Raw genomic sequence first — 27481 nt, forward strand, 5'->3', positions numbered from 1 at the left:
TTTTTTTTTCTTTGTATATAATAATCAACTTCCCAAGACACACACACACACACACACACACACACACACACACACACACACACACACAGAGATGTCAATTAGATCCACCCCCATTTTTTCCATCTCAGCAAAGTGCCCTCTGTCTCCTTGTCTGAGATTAGCCATATCCCTATCTGCAGATGCTCCACTGTGTCCAGATTAGATAGGATTAGAAAGCTGGGGTGCTTTATGTTGCCTCTGGGTGTTTGGAAGAGACAAGGATGTTTTGCTTCCAGCTCCGCAGAACATCGAGTGGCTCTTATAGCCCCTGACAAGTGTGAAGGGTAAATGTAGCCTTTTTACCCTGTGTGGCAAGTAGGTTCATGACACAGGTATTAGGACTGAGGAAGAGAAAGGAAAGAGGGACAGTCTCAACTATAAGGAGTTATATAACCTCACCCCAGGTATTCATGGTACTACAGACTGGTGTACGGTTGCCTCAACACATTAAAATAATTCTAGAAATACTGCAGCTTTTTTACATGTTTTTTTGCAGTAGTTTTTTCCTATTACATGTCAGACTGTATGAATTTCACCAGAAGTTTAGAGTGAGTGATTAAGACTGAAGCAGTTTGACACTAAAAAGAGCAAAATAGTCCTTTTTTTTAGTCTTCATATTGCCCAGGCCATTCTGAGTGATGTAATCACTACTGGTGTAATGCTGACGTAATGCCGAGGTACTCTGGATTCCACTCAGTAGACACTGCTTAACAATGTACAACACTGTATGGAGATGTTGTTCTGGATTCTCTTATACTGAAGTTTAGCAGTACAAAGCTTAGAGCTCTGATAATGCCATTATAGAGCAGGACCGGTACTTTGAGAATGTTTTTATTGACAGAGAAGCAGTTCAGAAACAAAGCTGGAACCCATGTCACTGGGCAGTGTTAGACCCTTATGAACAAAGGAGGCTACTCCCAAGTGATGATGACGGAGAAGGGAGGTTTGCCTGCATACTGATATAACAAGAGAGGCAATTAGGCCACTCTGCTGTGACCTGTCTGGAGTGGACAACACTCAGCTCGCCTCCTGTTCTCCCCAAGGACCCTGATGGCATGTGATGCTTTCAGGCAGATTCCATGACTTAATATTACAGTTATCCTAGCTGCACCTCCCGCTGTTATTACCACAGAGAGAGAGAGAGAACTTACAGGGTCGGAAGAAAAAGCTTTCTCAGTAACATGATTAAATCTTTGGTTGATCAGCACACGGAGGGTGAATAAATGCAAAATGAGAGACATGCTGTTCAACATGGTACCTGGCTCCAGGACAAAGCCTGCTGTTGTAAAACACCGGTGCTGTTGTCTTAGCTGTGCTGCAACTGGTTTAATTTTCACAGGTCTCGTTCCTTACATGAGGTGTTTGCTCACTGCAGCAATTAAATATGCACAGTTCCATTGTTTTGGTGTAATTTGCGGATGTATGAAACATAGTCTCTCAGATTAGATTTAGTATTTCTTAGCTGCATCTTTTTTTTTCTTTATATATGTAATTTAATTGTAGCAGCACAGACAAACTTTATGTTATATCCAGGTGCTGTTTCTTGCTGTCTTCTCTCTGCCCCCACCCCTCTTTATCTCTTGGTTTCACCATCAATGTTAAAAAAATCGAAACCTATTTGCAATACTTATGTAACTGTACCTGCTTTTCACTGTTGTGGTCACAGTGCGTTTAACAGTCTCAAGTGATTAGACCAAACAAAGTTAATAGAGTGGTGATAGTTAGTTCTATATGCAAATTGCCTCATCTCCATTTCATGTAAATGCACTTTTTCACTTAGTATGTAGCTAACTGTAGTAAATCTGCCTGCCCTAATGGTCCACTAATCATCCATTTTATGTTTTTGTTTTCCAAATATTCTCCTCAACAAGAGCACAAAATTACTGTAAGAGACTTAGTAGGAAAGCACATACTACCCTCTATGTATCAGCATATGGTAAGAGGAAACAGCCGTTGTTTCCTTTGTGTTCAACTTGTGTGTCTGTCATTGATGTATGTGGAAAGAAGAAGAAAATTACCATGGTCAAGATGTATGAAATTGAGTTGGAGTGTGATACATTGTTTGTTTAGGGCTAGCAGTAATGAGGTTCAGATAGTATCAACTCTGAGTAGCAGACATACCATTCATCACGAATAAACTCCCAGAGGTGATAGTCTTCATTCCCAGAGATGGATACCATACTCAACACTGTATTCTGGATAACTAGGTTATCATATTTCTTCTGTACTGCTGCTTTTGTTCTTTTAGATGAGATGATCTGACTAATAGGACGGCTTTTAAGCAATATACCACAAGCTGTATGACTGAGAATCACCACAGACATTTAAAACAATGAATCTTTTCAGTGCGTAATAGGAAAGTGGACGCTTTCATCTAACTTGTAGTGGCTAATGCAGACAGTTTTCACTGTCTGAGCAAAATGTGCTGTAACTTCCATGAGTTCAGCTGTTTATGCTGCATATGCTATCATAGTTTGTAGTAGTAGTAGGGGGAAGTCATTCCCCCAGATCATCAGTGATGATGTGATATACTTAACATGTATAAGAAAAGACCTCCTCTAACACCTGCTCAATCAACTGCTGCACAAATCGCTTTTGTATTTTAAGACTTGATGGTTTGATTGAAGTCAGCAAAGCAATTTAAATGATTATAATCAATTTTAAGAGCTAATGGTTGAATGGATTAGAAACTTTGTTAGTCTGTGCTGACATGGCTACAATGGACAGATCAGTCGGGGAGAGAGACAGAGGGAAGAAATAAAAGGAGGTAGAGTAGGAGAGGAGCTGAGGAAAGAAAAGAGGGGAGAGATGGAAAAAAGAGAAAGGAGGAGGGAGAAAGTGGATAGTCTCTGATGTTGCTTTGCTGCTGGTGTGTTTTGGGCTTGTATAATATAATTACTCCCATGTCTCTGAGCTGATGTCATTCTGCGATAGTGTGAGCTTGACAGTATCTCTGCTTCTCTGAGGCAGCGGGGATGATAGCTGCCCTGATAAGGATCTGAGTACATGTTCCTCTGCTCTAAAGGGAGCATAGGCAGTTATTGACCTACGAATGAGAGAGCGAGGACTGCAGTTGTTTCATTCTCCTCTTCCTCTGATGTATGAGAACACAAACACCCTCTTTTCTGTGTGTGCTTTAGGTCTTTAACCTACTTGCATCTTGTGATACTTTCTCAGTTCCTCCCTACTCCTTCTCTTCCTACTCTCTGCGCTTCATCTCTTCCCGACCGCTGTGCCTAACCCACCTCCAGCTTCCTCGTAGGTCTGCAGAGGCCCATCCAAGCAGACAGAGTGGGCAGCTGCTTGCCCCTGCAGTGGTCTGTGTGGTTTCGGTGGTGACCAGGCTATGGTTGGCATGAAGGGAAATGAGACCTGACTGTGCGTGCGGTGGGCAGCGAGGGGGCAGCTGAGTAATGTGTCCGGTTTTGGATTAGAGACTTGGAAGATGGAGAGGGAGGGAGAGAAAAAGCGCCTGCTCATTTGGCTCAAGGGGATGTCTGCACCCCTCATATGCATAGGTCCTGGATGAGTTGGAGTCAGGGAGCTCATTACCTATAAGGCACTCAGTAAATCATCCTGAACAGCTTTGTCTTTCCTCCTGTCTCGCCCTTACCTATTCATTCTGTCTACTGTCTGTTAACACCTCTGTTTTTTAAAGGTGATTAAAAAGTAAAGAAGGACTTCAAATGACAAGTTGTGTGGTCATTGATCATTTTGCACAGAAATTGAAAACTGTCATACCGTAAACAGTGCCATTTTCCAGCATGACACCAAAATACAATGGATTGCAATAGGATAATGCCCATGTAATACTATATCAGATGCATAAAACTTAGACCCATTAGAATCATTAGATTATATGAAACACTGATTCTCATGAATGCAATGTGATTATTTTTAACTGGATACACTGAAACATCTGGCAGACATAAAAATTAAGAAAACAGCAAAATGGCATTGCTTAACCATAATCAAACCGGCCAGCAGAATGCAGACATAAATAAGATATAACAGTGATACATTTACTGTATATACAATAGTATGGCAATTAGAGGAAAAGGATAAAGGAACAAATCACAAATATAGGGTGTAAAATACAATTGTTCCCACATGTGCCACAGCTTAATTTTTGCATGCATAGTAGTAACTGTATGGAAGACAGAAAAATGGAGGGTGTTATAGATGCTAAAGAAAAGGTTAAAATGCTAAGTGACTTTACAAATGTCTTTCTACTTCCCAGAGGAACAGAGCAACAATGAACGAATGAATAAATAAATAAAATTGAGATCAGGAATGCAAAAACCCATATTTTGTATCTAATCTGAGCTGAGTTCAGTCACCCTGGAGAAGCATCATTCTCTGTCATCATAATGAGGTAGCAGCTATCTCTGTGCCTGTATATACACACACACACACACACACACACGTACCTTTCATCACAGATGCACAGAAACTGACTGCACACACAGAGAGCAACACTCTCCCAAATCATATTCCATCTCTTTGAACACTTTTAATCATAGTTACAATCGATGAGCGCGCATGTGGGTAGCTGAAGCGAGATGCAAATTTGCACATTGGAAAAGTTCAATTTATATAGTGTGACATATCATTGGCTAGAATTTTAAATAGGTCATAAAGTATAATGCACACTTGGAAGGCATGAAAATATAATGTGCAGCTATAAAGTGATTCTAGTAGTTTACAGTAACCTTCTAGTGAATTGATTACAGGAAAAAAAATAAAAGATGGAGGCTGACACATTTCAACCTTTACAGCCTGAGAACTCTCACCACAGAGGACAAGAGAATGGGTTTCTATGGCAGCCAAACTGCAGAAGATGATTCCCTTTGATGATCCAGCTGTTATTAAGTCCTTACGTAAATTTCACATGATTATTTTGGGAGGGAAAAAAAAAAACTTTCATTCTTGAGTTCTTCCACATGGGTGGTCTGATTGACAGCATTTTAATTAAGCCTACAAATCATTGCCTAATAACTTTAATATCATTTATGTCGGCTTAATGATAGTTTTGAATAAATAATAAAAGTTTTTTTTTTAAAAGTGAATAGCTACCCTGTGCTACAATAGGAGGCCTCAATAAGAACCAACCATGTCACAACTTTGTTTTGTTTTTTTGTTGTTTTTTGTTTTGTTTGTTTTTTTGCAATTTACAGTTGTTCACCTGGAGCTGAGTGGCGAGAAAAAGAATGCTGCCACTTAATCCACTCTAATAAGATTGTGTGGGATTTCACCTTCCTCAATGCTCCTTCCATCTCTTAGAGCCTCAGGCCTGCTGGCAAGGGCTGATAAAAACATGCCCGCCTAACACCTAAGTGCAAGCTAATATTAGCATACATTTTTGCAACATAGTGTACAAATACAATGCCTACCCACGCAAATTTTTCTGTTATATATTTGTTTACTGGTAGATTCATGGCATCAGTGTGAGATAGAGGACTGTGCAGCTCTCTTGTGGTGCTCTGACACTGCCTGTTGATAAGGGGGAGGCAGAGCTATATATAACTTGCAAACACAGTAGCTGCACCGCAATAAATAAAAAAATAAAAAAATAAACATATAAATATTATTTTGATCTTCTCCAGATTTGGTTTATTATATCATTTCCATAAGATATACAGCTAATTAAATTATATCTCGCCACTTAGAACAGACTTACCTACAAAGTGAGGCTACTCCGGATTAGGCAAAGCAGATGTTTAATCCTGCAATTAAGGCCAAGTTGAAGTTGTTGTCTCCAGGGTATGGCTTACAAAAGGAGTAAACAGTAAATGAGTAACAGTAAAGGAGTAAACAGCAGCGTCATGCAGAGACAACATAGAAATTAGACACGTTAGCATGAGGAATAGGTTTTGTGACCATATATGTAGTATATATGGTAATATATATGATCTTATCTTTCATGATATTGTCAGCTTGCCAACTTATGTAAAATAAAGACCAGAAATACTGCACATTGAACTGTACGTTGTGTATTGCATTGTATGTACCAAACTGAGTGTGTTAACAGTGTCTGCAAGTTTTTAAGTGTTGTTTATGCTCCAATTTATGCCATCTACTGCACATGTACATTGCCTCAACCCAAACAGTGATTTGTCAAAGAAGAGGGACAGTGAAAAATGTACCTGATATTTTCCCTAATATTTAGCAGTAGAGATGCAGATATATTCAGCCCTTTCAAAACAAGCCCTCGTGCAGCACAGACAGTTCGTAATTATGCAGTTTTAGTACAGACTGCTGTATCATTTGCTTTTGTGAATAGTGCTAATGTAGGAGTGTCCTCTATAAACCACTGCAGCGCTTTGAGAGAGCAGCATTTGTGCTGATGCAGGTTGGGCTGCATATGGTGATGGGCCGCCAGAGTTGTCTGTAGTCTCAGATCAGAGCCCTGGCCCTGCACTGGTTTTCTGCCTCACTTCCACTGTGTAATTATCCCACACACTTGTCTTTTTCAGTAATTAGAACTGCAGTCATACTCCACATCTGTTGGCTCACTAATAAAGAACACAAAGGATTCTAGAGACTGTTCGGAGCATGTGATGTTTGGTACATGCTAGCACACACATTGAAACTACATAATACACTGATGTTTGATGGCACATAATCAGTCAAACCAGCTTTTAACTGGGAATGAAAAAGGAGACAATTAACTGATACTTGATTTTCTTTAAGTCTAACATTGATATGTGTGTTTGCTGGCACCCAAATTAAACACTGGATGCAGAAAAATCTAATCAACAAATTGCTGGCAAACAAAATGGCTGACCTGAACTGAGAAAAAGGGAGCATTGTGTCTCAGGAGTAAATGAGGCAAGTGATGATGAGAGAGTAAATTAGAAGCTGTCAATACTGTGAGACACCTCTATCAGAGCCAAGGCTGTTGGCTGGAGAGGCAGATATGCAGCTGGTCGGGGTAACAAAGGGCCCGTTTGGTGTATTGCCCCATTAAGACACTGGGTCTTGTCAGCTCAGCCTGGATGGGTCCTTCGGCTCCACAAGGCAGGGGCTCATGTATCATTTAGGACTTAGGGGAAGTGAGCATGGCAGAGGAGGGGGTAGAATGGTGTGACACTAGTTGACTGAGCATTCGTGGCATAATATTACCCGCCCAGGGGGTAGAACTTTACCTCAACTATGAATTGATGGTTTCCTGCCATGAAGAGCGAGGGTGGTTGGTATGGCTACCCCAGGGGTCTCTGTCATGATGAGGTGAAGGCTTATCTCTTCAGAGCAGTGTGACTATAAAATATGACGACGTTCTACAGCAGTATGATGTAGGGGTAGGTTTCTCAATTCACATTTTTTTTTTGAGTTAGGTAGAAGCTTCACTTAATAGCTGCTTACAGGAGAGGTTCTGAGTTGTACAGAACCTGATGGGACAGAATTTTGTCTAACACCAGGAAAAGACATTAGCAACAAACCTGACATGAAGCTACCTAGTTGATTTGGCTAACTTAGGCTGTTGATACCTCTTATTAGCTTATTAGATAGTACAGTACTCATATATGGCATTTGAGTATTAAGGAAAACATGAAAAAAACAAAACAAAAAAATAGAACCTACCCTTTAAACGTACAGTAAGGGTTGAGCAGTTGTATTTCTGCTGTTGCCCTTTGCAGTATAAAAGCATGACACTCCTATCTAATCAACCTTTTTAATGTCACAAATCCTTATCTGTCTCTGTTTCCCCCCTTTTCTTCCTTGCTTCTCCCTCCTTCCCCTTTGATGTGGCCTTTTTGCACTGTACCCGCCTTGAGGTCTGACTTAAGTGCTTCTGTGTTTTCTTTCTCTCCCTGTATTTATTAGGTTTTGTTGGCCATATGATTTTGGAGCTCTTATACACATTAATAAGGATGACCAGTCATGGGGGCAAGCAGCAATGTCCCACTTTTAGTCTCCACTTAATTTAATCACATCAAATTAACAAAGCAGGGAGGGGGCTGGGGGCTGGGGATTAATCCTTTGCAGCTTATGAAGGCAGGTTGGGCACTGTCAGCTGTTCTCTGCAGAAATGCTGCTTTGGGATTGTCTTCATTAGAAGGAGCTTAAGGCTCATGGGTCACTGGATACTGTTAAAACAATACTATAAAATGGGCTGATTAGAATATTTGCCTAGTCTAGCCTAAATATTAAGGGTGACTGTCTGAGAACCTTGAAATCTTCATTTTTCTAACAACTCATCATTTAGGTAGGTGTGACAAAAGCTGTTTATTTAAATAGATTATTATTAATAATTGTCTGAAATACTATATTGGTTCAAACTATAAACATTAAAGTCAAGTATGCTGTATTAGCATCAGTGTACCTTATATCTCAATACCAAACAACTGTATACTCTCTCTGACCAGTGGTGAAGATTAAGTCTGTGCAATGAACTGCAAAAGTCAATATTGACTGCACTGTATACATGTCAATATGACCAGACTTATTAAGCCAAGAAAAAATAAGGAAGCAATCTGTGTTCGAGGTTGATTTAGCACCTCTGTCCTTACTGCTTTCTGCTGACTGCAAAGAGAATAGCTCAGCTCTACACTTCTGATAAAGACTGAAGGGAGGATTTATCACTTAAAACAAACAAAAAAAAAACTTGGAAGTTAGCAAAGCAGAATGTGGCAGAGTGTGCAGTCCACAATATTTTATGTTATGGATTTGTTTCTTGACAGAGCTGTAACAGTTAAAGACTACCTGGTAAAATCGCCCAGTTTCCACCCCAGTCTCACACATTCAGTGTCTTAGGTCTGCTCTACTGCAATGTAAGATTGAAAAGATGGTACTGTATAAAATGGATGAGATGCACACACGATACTGCAATCCTGTTTTTATCTCAATGAGGGAATTCTAGCCCCCACATATAATTTAAATAGTCAAATTAAAAGTTTGTTTTGCTTCTGTATGTTGAGCAAGATTCTTCTAGCTTCAACCTGTAATGAAACCTTTTCTCATGGCTGCTGGTTCTTCTCTAACTGCCTATCCCATTATAAAGGAGGCAGTTGTTTGTGCTGAGAGAGGATTAAGACAAGTCAACAATCCATAGTCTTTTTAGTCTCTCAAAGGGCTGCTCACACACCACTGAAGATAAAGAATGGCTTTTTCCAGGAGCATAGCTTGAGAGTGAGGTTTAAATTGTTGAAAGGACCTCACTATACTGCAATGGAACAATGAACAGATATAGAAACAGAGATTGAGTGGGGGTGAGGGGTGGCCACAGGGATCTAGCTGCATCCACTATACTTTGCTTTCCAGTGTTTAGTGTCCACCTGAATTTTCTTCATGTCTACCCATGGGAGTGAAAACAAGAGGCTGTCGACAACTGGAAGAACAATTGCGCTCAAATCATATTATCAGAGCTGCTGTTGTTCACTGTACTTAATTATTCCACCATGCAGAGGCTGCCAGTCAAAAGTGAAAGGCAATTAATCACCTGACATGTCAGAGCTTTTGGTATTGTCGGCTATAAAATTGGCACCTGACAGGAGGATCTGTTTTTTGTACCAGCAGGCATCTGTGTTTTTTAAATTTTCATGCAACATTATAATTGCTTTAATCATGAAAATTATAAAGATAAATATTTTAGAATAATTATTATGACTCATGTTTGGTCCTTTTACAGTCATTTTGTCTCATTTTAATGACTTAGCTGAGACAAAAGCCACACTGGAAATGTAAAAATTAAGTACAAGTATACAGTATGTTGATTTTTGTGAAAGGCACGTACCTGCATTTACAATACCTCCTAATCTAAGATTCCAGAACAGTCACCTTCACACTGTGAAACCCTTTTCTAAAAGCAACACAAACCCACCATGAAAACACTAAAATGACTGCAGATGCCAAGACAAAATTTTAAATAACAAGGGTATTTTTAAACCTATAACATGCCTTAGATAATACAATGAAGCATACCGTAAATTACAATCTTGGGACTAGACATCTGACATTAAACAAAAACACTGCTTAATCCACTTAGAAATAATAATTAGTTACATTTTTGTTTTAAATAATTTAAATACATTTCATCTTGAGCTGACCTCTTTAACCCAGAACTCTTACATGTGTTATTCTGAATACTCAGGACTCTCTTTTTATAAGTCACTGGACACAGCACAAAGCCTGTGGCACTGTGTGTGGAAAGTGACTTTTTCACGACCATTAGTTCACAGTGCAAGTGTGTTGGCAACAGGGTAGAAAACATTATTAGTAGATGTGCTCTCCAGTCAAAGCAACGTGCTCTGACAACTCTCGTGTACAGCAGACAGCAGAAAAAAGAGATCTACCACTAAAATTCTCTCCAGAGGAAACTTGTGTCCTTGTGCAAAAGGTGCAATATTGCCATGAGCAAACACTCTATATGGAACTTAAAAATTAATTAGCTAGGGAGGAGAAAACATATTAGGCTACCGTGCTGCTCTGATGTTAAGAGTTTCATTGCCAAATTAAGGAAATGGTTCAGTGACATTTAGTTTAGGAGCCAAACAGAATGGCATCCAACTACCGAGGCAGTCAGACTATGAGAAAGGAGCTTCCACCAGCCTGTTCCTCATTCACAGTACAGCCACATGTGGATATAATTAGAGTGAAAAAAGCTATTTTATTCCTTCTTGAGGGAGTTACTATATCATAGTCAAACCTGCCTAAATATCCTTGTTAAGCCAATGGGCGGGATCCGTGCATGCACACATGACTTGATAGAAAACAGAACACGACTGCAGTGCACCACGCAGCACCTTTGACATGGATTCAGAAGGTGACTGGGACAAGGAAAAATCCCTGATGATGCCTAATACCATGGCTCCTCTCCTCCTACTGTGGAGAACTAAAGTTCAGAGTAGGTTGCCACAGCATCAAACAGGCACAAGCAAGAAAAATCCTGACAGAAATGTCACCCTCACCAACAACACAAAACCCCACCACACACCGACAGACCTACTGGGAAGCATCTCCAGGCGTACAATAAGAAAGGCTTTACTTTTACAGGTGCAGTTAACTGAACAACTCAGAAATACTGTACATCGTATGAAAGACGTAGCTGCAGTACAGGATACAGGGAAGAGTTGTCAGCTGTAGCTGATCAAAGAAAAGATCAGTACAGAAAGTTAAACACGATCCACAGACAGTTCCATACAGTAGCTTTTACAGTCATGTAATGGGCACAGTGCTCATTTGATCCAACTGCATTATACCTTAGATGTCACCAAGGTCAATGAAAATCTTACAAATGACCACATTCAACAATAATAATACGGATTTTGTTTCTTGTATAAAACTTTGAGAAACATTAGCATTTTTTACTTAAATAATTCAAACCACACAATAAAAATCTGTACTGGCAGAATTAAAAGTGATACATGGTTAAAAAAGCACTGACTGAAGTCCTTCCATATTTTATGGACAGCTTTCCAGATGAACAGTACTCTATCACCTTGGTGCAACACACGCACTTGTTTTGAATGGTGTGTTTTATTCCCACCATTTCATACACTTCATTCCACATTAATTAAAAATAACTGGAAGTGACTGTGTAAATAGAGCCACAGATTCTTTAGTCACAAGTGAAAGGGGTCAGATCCTGGTGTCCTTCAATTCTTTTGCCTGTTGAAATAACCAAAGCATTGGCTAACACAAGGGGAATCAGTGTAGTTCAGACACAAAATCTGTTGCCCTTTAAATAATACAATCACATTCCTCCTTCCTCTATTACTGTTGTTTGTTTTTTTAATAAGAGATTTGAATGTTATCTGAGAGAGAAATGATACTATGGATCCAAAACAGAATCCCAGGAGTATTTAATGGCAATAGAGAGATACTGTATATATCAGATGCAGTATATATCAAATAGATATTGTAGATATCAGTGTATAGGGAAAATTATTTTGGGTCATGGAGTGTGATGTGCCATTTATTTATACACGGAGACCGTGTGAACGGTGCCCCTACTCCACCATCTCTGTAATTCACAGTTTTGTAATCGCTGCCAAGTTAGAACATGCAGCTGAAAAGACATTTAATTAGCTGTGAGTTTGAGCTGTTTTGCTCATAACCCCGCATTCTATTTACCACCTCATCTCCTCAACTACTAGACCATTTAATTGTCCTAAAAAGTAAAATATAGCAAGAGAAAGGTAGATCAGAGGGAAGAAAAAGAATGATCACATTGACTCTCAATTTTCCCTCATGGCACAAAATCTTCAGGCGCATTGATCGGAGATAGCTCCTTTACTAGATACCGATAGTGTTTTGCTTAGATTGTAGTGTCCTCATAAATCGTGATAGCGATTTGTCTGGGAACTGAAATGGTAATCCAATAGGCATCGTTAAGCTTCTTTTAATGGTACTCCTCCTCCACAGAGACCAAAGATAAACCCAAATGCTATCCTGATTATAACCTGAAAATAGTTTTGTCCTTTTAAATGTTTGGGGATGTATGACACAAAGCAGTTTATGTAAATGCTCACCTACTTGTTTCTGTCACAGTCAAAAACAAGTTAAAGTGCCTGCACAGATCTTACGGATGTTGTTCTCATTAAGCTCATTTGCATTGTGAAGATATTACTGCAGAAGATAGACATATTCCCTGGAAAACGCTTTGTTTATGTTTAAGATCTATGGACAGAGACAAGAGATGACTGGGAAAAGAGATGATCTTACTTTGAAATTCAATTCAGGAGATTTATAAAACGATCAAAAATTAATCTCAGAAAGCTATAGCATACTGAGCTATCATCTATTTTTGCACGCCAGTCATTACGGGAATCCTTGGCAGCACACAGAGAGAAACACAAGTGTTAGGTGCTGACAGAAAGCAGATCCATAATGTCATCTCTCGTTTTCATATTTCCATCAGAACTATGTAATTATGATTGGATTCCTCCTCAGTTTCTCGGCAGAGGTGGTAATATGAGGCTCTTTATGCTGACCGTGTTGGAGGTCAGGGGAAAGACAGTCTGCAGAGCTGACCTTAGCTGAGCTGTATAGTCAAACACACTGCCTGGGTGGTATATCCTAATCACCCGACAATTGCTACACTAAGGAACAGTGCCAGTATGTTTTCCTTTGCTCACACTGTCTGCCTCTTCATATGACACCACCCAGTTTGCTTAACATGCCGTGCTTATAGGCCAGTTTGCTTAACATGCTGTGCTTATAGTCCAGTTTGCTATATGCTCTTGCTTCATTGCAGCAGAAATAGACTGAGACATTAATAAGTCAGTGCCAAGAGGGCTCTAACACACAGGACATGTTTGTTACCCGACAGTCTATTATACTTCGCACCTCTGGCCAAATGCAGGCAAACTCCTGGGATGATGCTACATTTTTAATGAAAGCAGGGTGTTTATCTTCTTTGATGTTAACTGACACAACAGAGAGCAGCCAGCATGAGGCCAGATTAATTCATTATGATTTTAACACTGGAGGCTTGTGGTTGAAGAGTTCATCCTGGAGGTCTGATCATCTGTAACAGCCTTGTGAGATCTATCAATACTACCTCAAAACACACTGTCTCTTGGTTTCCACACTATGACCCCTCTGGGGAAATGCATGTGAGCATATAATATGGAAATGCACAAAGGAGTATGTGAAGTTCTATTGTATAGTGCTACATATATTTCACACTCTACTTATTATGCCTGGATCCTGTCATTTCATTTGTTTTTATTAGGCAGCAGATGATCAGGGAATAAACCGAAACTCCTGTCAAATTAAAGAGACAACAAACAGGCGAGCATTTCCAGGACACTACTGTATCTAATGACTACAACAGATCCATATCGGACCCAGCGCCCCAAGAGGGTGCACAAATAACAAATATGGAGCCAATGCTTAATTACTCCCACCACTGGAGTTACACAGACACATGTCTGCTGATTTCATGCCCCTGCACGACTGTGTAGGTGTGCATTAGCCATGTTTCTCCATGTACAGCACCTTAATTTTCAGCAGTCCCTTAAGGAATTTTTTTCAATAGTATGGATTTTAGACTGCATGCCCACATATCAACAACCTTGTTTTATCTGTGGTTTGTTCAGGTAGTTGTTGACCTTTGGTACCTTGACATGCAGATTTTGCTGTTTATCCATTTAGCTTAAGGATGCCAGAGGAGGAAACTGATGCTTAAGGGCCAAGTGAGTTTCAACACTGACGTGGTTTAAAAGACCTTAATTATAATAAGCTGGAGCATGGAGCCAGTGTTTGGTGGCTTGGGGGGAAACTCAGAGACAGTGACAACAGTCCAGCACCAGCTACATAAATTGGAGATTGTGCTGTGAAGGCGCCAATGTCGGATATGCATCAGCAGTAGCCGCCAGACTTCATGAAAAAGAAATGATGCCTGCCTCGCAAATATATTACACATAATGTCTTTTCCTTTGTAGAAGTCATCAAGCTTCATAACGCTTTATCCATTAGCAGAACAAGAAAGCTTACAGTGTGATTTCATTATGTTTTACAAATGCGAGTTATGCTTTATGAAAACAATAAACCCCACCATAGATCTGTAGGTCTCAACACTATTTGTTAATCACATTACGGTTAATTAATGATGCAATTTGTTTTAGTTAATGGTTGACAGTGCGTATTGACTCAAATGAGGGAATAAAATTGGAAATGGAACTTGAGATTGGAGTGACGCAGTTTAATCGCTGCACTGTGAAGCCAGAGGGAAGAAAGCAACAGAAATATAAAAATAAATGCCAAATTTATTGATTGTTTTGTATCCTCGTGAACTGGTTTACAAGAAAATATTGGAATTACAATCCAAATGATTTAAAATCTATTCTTCAGGCTAAGGCTGTTTAACTCCCCGCCCCTATGAATATTAACACAGTGTCTCTCTTTCGAGCGCTCGCTTTCCATTTCTCCTTTGTGCTCACACACACACACACACACACACGTAAATCTGTAACACACTAGCAGAACTCCTTGTCTAATTTTTCATGAAGATAGCTGTTTTTATGCTAATCTGACAGCTGCATCCATTGTCAGGCTCTCACAGGCATGTATTTTCCAATCACATTCACATCCCTTCACAATTGCACACAAATACACACTTTGTTTCACAAATCATACTTTTCTATGTCCCGGCTAAAACGAATTGAAATACTACCCTAATGAAGGTTTCTAAGTGGGAAAAAGCATGCAGTTATTTGACTGAGGAAACTGACAGCTCTGAAATGGTGGATGGAAGACAAGCATCAAAACCTGAGACTTTGGCTTTATATGTGAACATAGTGCTGCTTTTATTAGACCACTTCCTTCATTAGTCATGAAATACTTATTTCCAGCCATCAGTTTGACTAGGTCACTGGCCTGAAGCTGCAAGGTTCTTTTTCACTGAATAGCTAGGTAATTAGGCACAACCTTCAATCCACCAGGCCATGTTCAAAGCCTTCATGCCGCTGCTAAAGACAACAAGGTAATGCAGCGAAGCACGAAATAGCTGGTTTGGAGGTCACAAGAAGGGCATAATTGGACCATTCAGTCAATAATGCCTCTGGCTGCTAATGAAGCGCTAGAGACAGGGAGGTGTCTGTTTGGTACGCTGGTTACCTGACCACGGGGGACACGACTGCAAATTTTGCTAGCATTCACTTGTATCTCTTTCCTCTAAAGGGGAAGCAGCCAGTGGCAGTAAAACTGAGTAATTGTGCAGTATTATGAGGAAAGCAGCGCCGGTACCTGCCTCCCTCATTTCCACAAAATTTTCTGCTACACATGAAATGACTTGAGGGTGCTTAAACCCTCAGATGGGGTTGACAGCTGTTCAAGAGTGATATGTTGCTCAGTGCTTTGCAAAGTCATTGCTCAGCACAATAAAATACTCAAGACCGACGGTGCTCTGTACACACAGCATCAGTGCCGGCTTTGCTGTGTTAATAATATTTGTGTTGACAGTCAGTGTTTCACACCTAGTACACAGTTGTAAGGGGGAATACATTATCAACATCCTCTGTTCTTTCTCTCTTTTTTTTTTCTAGCGGGAACAACGTACATATTTGGGCGAGATGGTGGACTGATCACATACACGTGGCCACCAAATGACCGTCCCAGCACAAGGGCAGACCGGCTAGCCATCGGTTTCAGCACGCACCTGAAGGATGCTGTCCTGGTCAGGGTGGATAGCTCCTCCGGCCTTGGAGACTTCTTGAAACTACACATCGTAAGTCAAGAACAAGTGCAGTAGATCAAATTATACACTGTGCACTGTACATGAAGCACATTTGGTAAAAACTGCCTTGCTACTGTATAAGTGATGGGATCCTACAGTATTTCTGCATTTATTTTTTTTTTCTTTCTACTTTTCTCATTGATTTGAAGTGGGTGGAGCTCAGTCGTAATAAAGCAAAGTAATTGTGTTTTTCAGTGTTAACTTCTTAAAAATTAATGCTTATCATTTTCTATATTAACACTATTTTAAACATTCCCTTTAAAGAGACTAAAACCAGCAACAATTTGCCTCTAATGATTAATGTCAGTTAATCTTATTCATCAGTGCCATTAACCTCCGCTGTTGCTCAGAAACTAACTTTTTACAGCATCTGAAGTAATCAAGAGTCAAGGGCCCATGCACAAGATCGCTGGATATTTTTAACAAACATAAGGGTCTTGTGTTTCATAATGAGTCACTAAGTGCAGCAGTGTGCTTCCCTTATGTGTTTTTAATTGCTTTTAAACAAAGGTATGGTAAGTTAACCCAGAACTGACAGACAGACAGATATCAATCATGGATAGAGGCAAATCATTGTTGGTTTTTGTCTCTGTATGGGGAGTGTTGAAAATACTGTTAATATAGAAAATGACTGACCTTATTCTTTAATGAACTCTATCTAAAGATATGTGGTTTTTTTCCTATTTAATATTTGATATTAGTGAATTACTTGAGGTTTGAAGCTAAGTTTCCTGGTATAATGGTAATTATTTTGAATTTTATAACCACAAAAGAAAGAGGAAGTCATGATTAAATGGCAGGTACAACATGCATGACCGCTGTTGCATTAATGCTGGATGTGGTAAGAAGGAGCCCAAGCCTGCTCACCCACCTCCTTTTTGTCTACGTGTTATGGCTGCTGTGTGTGTGCAGCAGGAACTGAGGGAAATGGTGCGGTAATAAGGCTGGTTCCATACAGTGCATCTCTGACCTGGACATAAATCTCCTGGCTACCACATGACCTTTCTCTCACTAGCACCCACTTACTGACAACAACACCGATGCTGGCCAGGAGCATACAGGAACATTGCACTCACATACAGGAAAGCTACAGGGACACACACATGAAATTGGTCTTGAAATTTGCCTCAACCCCAGCTGCCCACTCAGAGATTCACACATACAGTAAGCACACAGTGACATAAGTAGGCATGTCCTGAGGACATGGCACAGCCGTGATGTAGTTCTTATGACACATCTCTGTTCTCAAGCTGCGTGGAAGTGCTTTTTTTGCCAGGTTTTTTTTCTTCCCAAGCCTCAAGGCTAAGTGATTTTTAGCCCCTAGCTTTAATCCAGGAATAACAAGCTGATTTAAAAGGATACAACCTTTTTCATACCAACCATTTATCTCTAAATGCCACACAGGGACACAAACAAGATGTTCAAAAAAACATAAGTTGGAATATGGGGTGTGAAAGGACAGATGTGCTCACTCAGATGTGCAAATGCCCCACTATGATCCTCATGTGTTCTGGGGCTTTCTGGGCTCCTTTCCACCTGCGCAAAACACCTGAACAAGGGTGAAACAGGCAGGATTTCCTGTACATATTATTTTCCTGTGTGATGAAATATGATTTGCACAGACAGGACACCTTTTTAATTGAAATGCCACGCGGGGCTTTGCTAGGTAGCTCATCCTGCTGCAGTATTGAATTAATATGCATACAACTTTGCTTGCTTGCTTGTCCTGTACATCACACATACTTGTTAACTTATTTCTGAATGGTTTCCTCACTTTTGCAATTCCTTTAACTATCATATAGCTGATTCCAGCTCGAGCCCTTGTAACAAGAGGTAAATGTGAATTCCTAGAAAGCGACTGTGGTTTTCTGCTGGTGCACTGCAGCTGTAGCACATGGACACCTCAGAGTATATGTGTTTGAGTAATACATTACAACACTTCTCATTCTTGTACTTGAGCTAATTCACAAAGCGATGTTTGCTGAGGAAGGACACAGGTCATATTTTAGTAAAAACATCTCTTAAGAAAACTGTACAGTATGCCAGGTGTTAGCTTCAGTGTGTAACAGTGAGGACTATTAGAGGGTAGAGACAGATAAGAGAGATGAAAGAGGGGAGTGCTGCATGATATAACGAGGCGGATAGCATGCAGCTTACAGCAGATGTATGCGCAGCCTTGTTAATGAAAAAGTAGCATTCCACTGACATTTTACAGGGAGAAGATGTTGATAAGGCATGTTTTTATAGCAGGGGCAGTGGGTTGTGAGATTCCCCTCTCCTCTCACATCAGCAGTCACTCTGAATGCTTTCTTTCATTTATTTGTTTCTGCGCATTAATCTGGGGGTTTTGTGAAATGTTGCATTTCATAACAAAATGAGAGAAGTGTGAGAGAAAAGGAGCCACAAAGAGCGTGAAGAGGATGAAGGTTGTGCGTCAACAAGTATTCTGGTATTGCGCATTATAAAGTGATAACAGTTATGAATGAAACACCACGTGGAATTATTCATTCTATCAACAGCTGGTTTTAAAATAATAAAATGATGATATGTGATAAAAGTATTAATTTGTTTAAAGCTGGTTCAAAAAGCTAATTAGAATTCACTGTGACATTTAATTGTCATAAGGAATATTTTCTAAGCTCTGTGCTCCAGTAAAAAGGAAGGATAGTAGAAAATTTAATCACAATATATTATGAAATTGAAATACTTATGATACAGGGATAGCAGTACTCAGCTGCAGAAAACCTGTGGAGTTTAGTTTACTCACCTTGGTCAAATGGTCCTTTTTTATCAAGTCAGTGCATTACAGATGTGTAACAGGGTGTTGATTTTTATTATTCGATATGTATAAACACATTTCTAGACTTTTTGTTCATATAATGGTGCATACTTTCCAAAATAATGTATTATCTAGCTGATTCCTACTGGTATTCCCCTCATTTTCACTTTCAGTTCCCTCAACAGTGAGAAGAAATGTCTTAGGATGAGTGTATCTTCAGCTGTATGAGATTGGATTAGACCAGATTTCAGTATTTACCCCCTTCCTTTTCCATCCTTTACATCCCTCACCCTCCTAATCTCCTGTTCCCATTTCATGATGACAAGAAACCCAGCGGGGCTTGAAGCACGCCATCTCAGCTCACACTCTCAAGAGGGAATTTCCTAAGTAATATATGGGGACTTTGATTTAAATGCACCTTAGAGCAATTGTGATCCTTCCCATGCCTGTCTTTTCCATCACATATAAAGACAATGACTGTGAACAGCAAATCATCAAATGTATGACAATCACTTTCCTCAGGCTCCTTTTGTAGTACACATTAAGGGAAACTAGATTCATGATAATGTTTCTGCTGTTTCTCCAATTATGATGATTCTCCACAATCCACCCACCTAACTTTTTCCAGGGTGAAGAATATTCATGAAGCTACTTAAAAAAGTATCCCACGTGGCTGCATAACTGATCTGTACATGACAGTGTACGTGATGTAGCCAAGTATCTACGTATAAATAATTAACTGCACTGAAGCTGAAAGTCAAATCCAGGGAAATATTCACAATGACATTATGCAAAACAGGGAATTATGGATGTAATGATCCGTAGTTAGTCTATGCAGCAGGATAATCCATAGTGAAGAGGAACTGGAAGAAAGCCCATAAGATGTGGGTGTGGAGTACCTTCTCTGTTAAGGTCTGTAATTTAGATGCATTTTATATGAAACTGTTACAGTATTTTATCCCCCATATAGGAAGTATCTTTTATTTTTCTTCACAAACAAGGGCAGATGCCTATTTTTAGAAATCCATCTGTACTTTTTTTAGGAAACCGTTTACTCACTAAAATGAAGGCTTTGCAGTTGTTTTCTTCTTGTTCTTTTTTTGTTATCAATGAGCAGTGGTGACAGTGACTATCAGAGGCTCGCCTCAGTCTCAAACATGGCCCCAGGGGGGACCACTGAGCTTGTTTTGTGTTGGCTCTCAATCTCTGCGTGGGGGCTGGGGACTACTGAAACCATTTTCTTCTTTCCCTTCTTCTAATTGCATGTGTCCCTTTTAAAAAAACAAGCAATGAAGGCACTCTGGCTGAGGCCGTAACACCGAAGTTAAAGTATTCCATAGAGCAGAAAGGATGGTGGAGAAATAACTTCTCTGGTGGAGCGTTGCTCCCTTTGGTCCTCCTTTAGCTGACTACCAGGAAGGACCTCCTTCTTCTGATGGAAGACACCTTTAATTGCAACTTCATCTCTTACTCTCTACTCTATTAGTCAAGTAAAATGGCTTGACAATAGAGACTATCACCATCTGAGTATCTCCACTTTGCAGTAAGAAAAGGTCATCTTTTATGTGTTTTTGCAGTTCACCTTACTGTTAGGGTTCTGATTATTCACAATCGCGTGCTTCATTAAGATGAGTGAGATTGTTACCTGGGGAAGTGTTGTAGGTCTCAGGAGAAAACCAGTATCACGCTATCCCCTACACTCCTATTAAAGCACCTGCCCAGGGAAGAGATCATATTCTCATCCACTACTCCTGTTAAGGTCTCAGACCCAATAATTACCTCCCATGCTCGCTCTGCACACAGACATAGAACAGACCTGCATGCAACCCCCCTAGGAATCACTGGAATACAGCTTTCCTGTGTTGCTTGCTTAGTCAGGCACACCAATCAGTTATTAGCCTCCAGAGCAATTGACAGACACTGTTATTACCTTACAGTATGCTCATATCTACTATAAATGGTTGATGCACAAAAAAAGCACATTGGTTTTAACCCATGTGTGGGTGCAGATTAGGTGTCTGGGTTCATCTCCAGCTGAACATTTTAAAATAAATGTTATTTGTTGGGTGTTAATGCTGTGTTTGAACAGTTGTCACCTCACAGTTTGGAAATCTACTTTTTTTCTCCATTTCTTTATCAGCTGTTGCTATGGTAACAATCCCATTAAAGGACTGGGATGGTGTTTTTAGTGCCATGGTGATATGCATTTTAAGTAGATTCAAAACTAAATAGTGCATACTATTTCCTATGTAATTGCAGCATCACATCTCTGTTGAATTTGTTCAAAACTCAGTCATGGGTGTGAAATGGAGTTGGAGGCTAGTGGAAAAAATGAAAGCCAAACCTTGTAGAGATCCTGGTTCTGGTAGCTCAAAACTGAATAATTACAAAAAAGGTTATAGATTTTGCATGTTACAAATATGCGCCTTTTCATTAAATATGTATCCTGACAATAAAAGGCTGAGCTGAAGTATTTGGCAATAGTGAGTGTCCAAACACAGATTTGCTCCCCGTGACATTATTCATCATTCAGCTGTCACGCTCTAATGAGCACAGGGTAGGAGTAAACATATCCATCTCACAAGTGATTTGACTTTCCATGGTTTGTGCTGACACAAGTCACTCTTGCTTCTGGAGTTTCCCCCAGCTCACTGGAATGATACCATAAGACAGCTGGAGCTGCTGAACTCTCTCCATTTTCATCAAAAGGGTCTCAAAGCAACAGAGCATGTAATTTGAGTAACATCAGTAGAATGAGGTGGGTAGAAAGTCTCCAAGTGTATTCTGTTTGAACACTTTTCTATTTTTATTCAGTCTCTCAGCTATAAAGAAGTGTAATAAGAAGACATTTCTTCATTTTCCCATATCCCTTTTGTGTAATTAATTAATTAAGAAGGAATACAAGTAATCAAACTGCATTTGACCCAGCGATGCATATTAACAAACCTCCCCACTCTAGCAAGTACTGCCACATATAAATTCACAGCCAGATGCAATCCCACTCTTTCTTTGCTTTCCGCTCACTTCACTTAGTGACAGTGAAACCCGAGTTGCCATTTGCTAGTCAGTATATTTGGCAGTTTACAGTGCTGTATGTGGCAAAGCTAGGCTAATGTCACTGTAATGGTTGAATAATGGCTTACCATCATGAGGTGACAGCAGTGAAAGGAATGGATGAGGAAGCTTCATTGACCTCATTTAGCCCCTCAGGGTTGATTCAGTCACACAAACATGAACAGGAAGGAGACAGCAGCACGACAAGGTAATACTCCTTTAACATATACCCATGTACCTCGTACGGTTAAGATACAGAGCTGTAATTGTTTAAGTGATGATGAAAAGTGGTAAAAAATATGGTAATGGTACTGGTAAATATAGCATTGATTTTACGTCAGCTGTGACTGATTGTGCAAAAGCCTGTGAGAGTGAATGGCCTTCAATCTCCTTTAGCCATAGCTGGGGTAGCCACTTGGCTCGGTTGATGTCCCTGACCCCAAAGAATCAAATCTCATCATCTCCATATTGAGAAGGGACAGTGCTAGAATCACCATTACTCATCTTTCAATTCCAATCATTTCTCAATTTGTTCAAGCTCTTTGCCACTACAAAGCCAAGTGGTCCATGAAGAGGAATGAGTGTGTGCATGCGTTTGTGTGTGTGTGAGAGAGAGAGAAAGACAGGGAGAGAGAGAGGAAGATGTGTGCGTATGTGTATTTGAGAGGGCAGGGCAATAATGTGTCTTCACTTTTATTAGTGTAACAAATCACAGTGAGTACAGCTTGTCATTCTCCAAGCTGTACATCAATACGTTATGGGTTGCTCCATACAGAGCATGGCCAACATGGGGTAAATTTGATTTCACCGTCAGTGTTACACTGTCAGGCATGTTTGCTTTTTTTCTGAGGTACAAGGTTAACAGTGCTGACATACTATTTGTTATTACAGTTTGAAGGATGAATTTAGTTTCTATTGGCTCAGGTCCTGTACATTCTAGTTCTAGGACATGTTCCTAATACATCTGCTTACAATATCTAAAATTCACATTTTAGATTCTTTTTTAATCTTATGGAGTCTGTTTTTCCCCCCAGATACTAAAAGTAAAATCTCAGTAGGTTTATGCATACTGTATGTGGGTATGCATGCAGAGTGCTTTTGTGTGCATTTGGGACTGGAGCAGCACAGCACGGAGTCACTATAGTTGTTGACTTTTGACACAGCTGCCCCAGGCCTGAGGGTAGGATAAAAATAGTCTCACTTTTTCTTGCATTATAACAGTGAGCAGAAGTACAGTGTCTCCCTAACCTACACATACAGAACACTTTTTTTCTAATATCTGTCTTTTATTATAATTGTATCTTGTCATTATTTCACAATATTTTCAACAAATACTTGCAATATTAGGAAATAAAAGGTAAACACGTGTAAGATAATTGCAGCTTAAACTAAAATTGAATTGCATTTTTCTCATGTTTCCAATGTTCAGTACTTTTGAGCGGGCCAGTGAAAGTGGTCTGCAATATCACTTCAGTTACACTGACAGGCTCTGCATGTCAGTTACTCTGTGTCATTATTCCGGTCAAGGAGTTAATATACTGAGTGCTGAGATTGCACAGGTACCAGTTCACAAATTTTCCATCACCAGATCTGGATGCAGGAGAGGTGCAAACATTAGCTAGGCCTTCTTTGCATGAGTGTGCAGACATCAGTGACTTAGCAGGTGACATAAGCAAAAAGTAATATCAGTGCAAATGTTAGCAAATTATGCTGACTGGCTTCCACCTTCTCTGGTAGGTTTATAACCTAACCTAACATGCATAATAGCTGCAGTATCATATAATTTACACAAAAAGAGAAGAATTCAAATTTTGTTTGGATTTTAACACTGAAGGGAGGTGTATTTTCTAAATAGCCCAATATAAACTTTTTTGATCAAGTGTTTATTTGCCCTGTACTTTCACTTATACATACACTGTATGCCAAGTCACCCTGGTGATAATTACTAGGGTCAAGCAAGTCAGTCTGGACCAGGCCAAGTCAGAAATTACTTATACAGTTACTTACACATATTCCTGGCAAAGAAAAATCTTCCATGGTGCTTCTCAGCCAATTATTCCATTATTGTTTTTGGTGTCCTGTTATTGATGGCATCCACGGTGCATTGTGTGGGGCTGCATGAAATATTAAACACCAGGCTTGCCTTGTTCTGGTCAACTTAATTACCTTTTTTTATTGCTGTACTGTTCTCATCTCTGGCCCCATGTGTTTTCCACCCAAGCCTTTTAAAAATATAATACACACACAACCACGCTGTTTTTAATTATGTGCTGCTGTGGAAACATTTGTACTGTGGCACAGTGGGTGAACGGTGCATGCCGTTAGTGCTGTAGCTCAGTTAACTTTAGTGCCTGATTTTTTTGCATTGTATTTGTTCTATTTTATTGAAGAGAATATATTCCAGGAACAAGGAAATGATGCTCTCATGTTACAGTTTACTTTCACCAATAAACCACACAGACTCATAAAACATTAAGAGTAAATGAGCAGCAGGAAGCTACAAAGTGAGAGGAAAGACATATCGTATGTACATATGAAAATCAGCACAACCGAAACCTGTCTTGACTGGGGTTGGTGAGGTGGGGAACCGTATCCGCTTTTAAAATGTCTCAGGCTTCTGGGAGAGTAACCACATTGTCAGCAGAAACACTCATCCTTCTTTTGTCCCCTGCTTATGAATAATGGATTGACTGACCCTCTTTATATCCTCTATATCTATCAGTCAATATTACTCAGGTCTGACTGAGGAACACAGAGACTTTAACTCTAATTGTACACTGAACAGCACTTGACATTCAAGTTAAATATCGCAATACTCATGTGTTTCCTTCATCATTATTGCTTTTAGGGCAGACTGTCTGGCCCATGTCTTGTCTCAGTTATAGGAGAGTTACATTGCAGCCAAGCACTCTAACGCAGCCCCTGGTCATAGATAACTTGTTCCACAACCTCATCAAAGCAAAAGGCATGTGTGAGAGTGAGTGAGTGTGCATGTGCATGAGAATAGTTCTTTCCCTCACTGCTACAGTACGAGCTGTGCAGTGAAGGCCAGCACTGCTGCCTGTGCAAGAGCAAACAGTCTGTGACGTGTCAGCAGCATACATATGCAGTGCACCTCATCCAGGGAGATCAAGCAGACGGGCACATGTTGTTCCTTTGTCCTCTTTTATTCATCAGGTAACCACATGAGGTGAGAAGGGCACATTTGGATCTGTGGCCTCATTCTGCTCAGTTTATCAACCATGCAGTGAAGAAGAGAGATGTTCCAGGGAGAAGGTTGACTTTTGTTTATGTTGCAGTAAATGTTGCACCAGAGAAGAGGTGTTAAACTTTATGGCTCATTCTGTGGGTTGTATTTGGTATGAGTGATGGTTTGGTTTGCTTTTTCCCAGAAGGGCAAAGCAAACACCTTGACAAAAATAATTAAAAGTGTATGTGAGGCCTAATTCATTTTCTTCTCTTAGTCTCCTCCCTTTAACATGACCTAATAAATCAGTTATGCTTGAAGTATCTTCTTCTCCTTACCTCTTTTATTCACCAGTGCATTTTGCAAAATAGCCTTGTGTCTGACAAGGAGCTGCTATAAAAGATGGAGAAAATTGTTGTGGGAATTCTACGTCTCCGCAGGATCCAGGCTGAGCTTAACACATGAAGTCAAAGTTTTAATCTGCCTTCAAGCATTATAATGTCTGATCAGGTATAAAGCTAAGCCATCTACAATGCATACTGTATAGCTGAGGGGTCTTGTAGTTTATCTGATTTTTTTGCATGCACCATTCTGAATAATTTACACTCTAGGGAAATAAAAAAAAACATGTCAGCAATAAAGGGCAGTCAAACATGCTAATAAAATTAAAATTTTAGATTAGATAAAATCCAGTGGGCTGGATGTATCATCTAAATCTTCTCTCACTGTCCATAGCATCAAAAAAGCCACCTTTGTAATCAGTTTTTTCCCCTTTCATCCATGTGTTTCTGAGGGAATTACAAACCAGAAGGCTGTTGTTATTTAAATGAAAATGTAACTGCTATTGAACCACCGGAAGAGAGGAAGGGAGTTGATGCCGAGGTTAAGGGAGGCCAGGGCGAGGGGAGACATCGCGTTCCTGCGGTATGACCGACTAGTGACCCGTCCTCGGAACCAGAATCCAGGACGTATGACCAGCACGCCGAGGACCAGTATGCTGAGACAAGGAGAGTATGAAGGGGTCGCTGGACCCTCAGCTGTATGAAGAAACACGCAGGTATATTGATATCTGCGAGGGCAGATGAGCATTGGAACCAACAATTAGCAGGAACCAACAACAAGTATGACCCACGTACGGAATGAGGCAAGTGATTTGCTACAGAGGTTAATAGTTTTTGAGGGACTGGATCTGGAATTGAACACAATTGGAGACACTGAACAACATTATCATGAATCGGACGATGACTTTGACCTTGAAAAAAACTTTTTTAAGAACTCTGAAAATAACTGCAAGTATTACATGGATGATCAGTTTAACAGCAATGTTAAGACTGAAAACAAATTATCATTAATTCACTTCAATAGCAGAAGTTTATACGCAAACTTTCAGAGTATAAAACATTATCTTAGTAGTCTAAAACATTCTTTTAATATAATTGCTATTTCTGAAACTTGGATTAATAATGTAAGGGGAATGGATTTTGACCTTGATGGCTATGACTTGGTATGCACAAACAGAGAGAATAAGATGGGAGGTGGTGTGGCCTTGTACATAGATAAAAACTTTTGTTATAAGAGAGTGGAGAAAATGTCAAGGGTGGTGGATAATTTGCTGGAGTGTGTGACTGTAGAAATACTCGTGGAAAAAAAGAAAAATGTTGTAATAAGCTGTATTTATAGAGCACCTGGAGCCAGCATAGAAAAATTTAATGACTGGATGGAAGAAAATTACTTGACAATAAGTCATAAATTAATGTTCATATGTGGTGACTTCAATATAGATTTGTTAAATCCTAACAAGCACACAGGAACTGAGGAGTTTATTAACACAATATATAGATGCAGTTTATACCCAAAAATTACAAAACCAAGTAGAGTAACAACCCAGCATGCAACACTAATACTGTAGATAATATATTTACCAATGTTATTGACAGCAAAATGACAAGTGGATTACTTATAAATGATATTAGTGATCATCTACCAGTATCTGTGGTTTATGAGGGCCAGTAAAGAAAAGAAAGGCCAAAAACAAATCTTTTCTATAGGAGGGTGATGAATGAACATGCTGTAAGGAGGCTAAAAGAGGATTTTATGGGGCAAAACTGGAAATTAGTTTACAGAGAGGAAGACTTAGATAAAGCATATGAGCAATTTTTAAATATATTTAAGAAAGTATATGACAGGAACTGTCCTCGTAAGCAATATAAAAACAAGAGGAATTACAGTGGGAAACCGT

The 27481-nt window shown here is 39.7% G+C and overlaps 1 protein-coding gene across 6 annotated transcripts in view; it reads left to right on the forward strand.

The window, feature by feature from the left end:
• Positions 1 to 27481, forward strand: part of LOC109961965 (neurexin-1a) — a 241003-nt gene that overhangs the window by 139628 nt on the left and 73894 nt on the right. For all 6 annotated transcript variants that reach the window (XM_020603263.1, XM_020603258.1, XM_020603260.1 and 3 more), the window contains one exon: positions 16032 to 16213. In XM_020603263.1, coding sequence (XP_020458919.1) covers positions 16032 to 16213 — 182 coding nt within the window. The remainder of the gene's footprint in view (positions 1 to 16031; positions 16214 to 27481) is intronic.

This window comes from Monopterus albus, unplaced genomic scaffold, assembly GCF_001952655.1.
Source record: "Monopterus albus unplaced genomic scaffold, M_albus_1.0 scaffold60.1, whole genome shotgun sequence".
Lineage (NCBI taxonomy): Eukaryota > Metazoa > Chordata > Actinopteri > Synbranchiformes > Synbranchidae > Monopterus > Monopterus albus.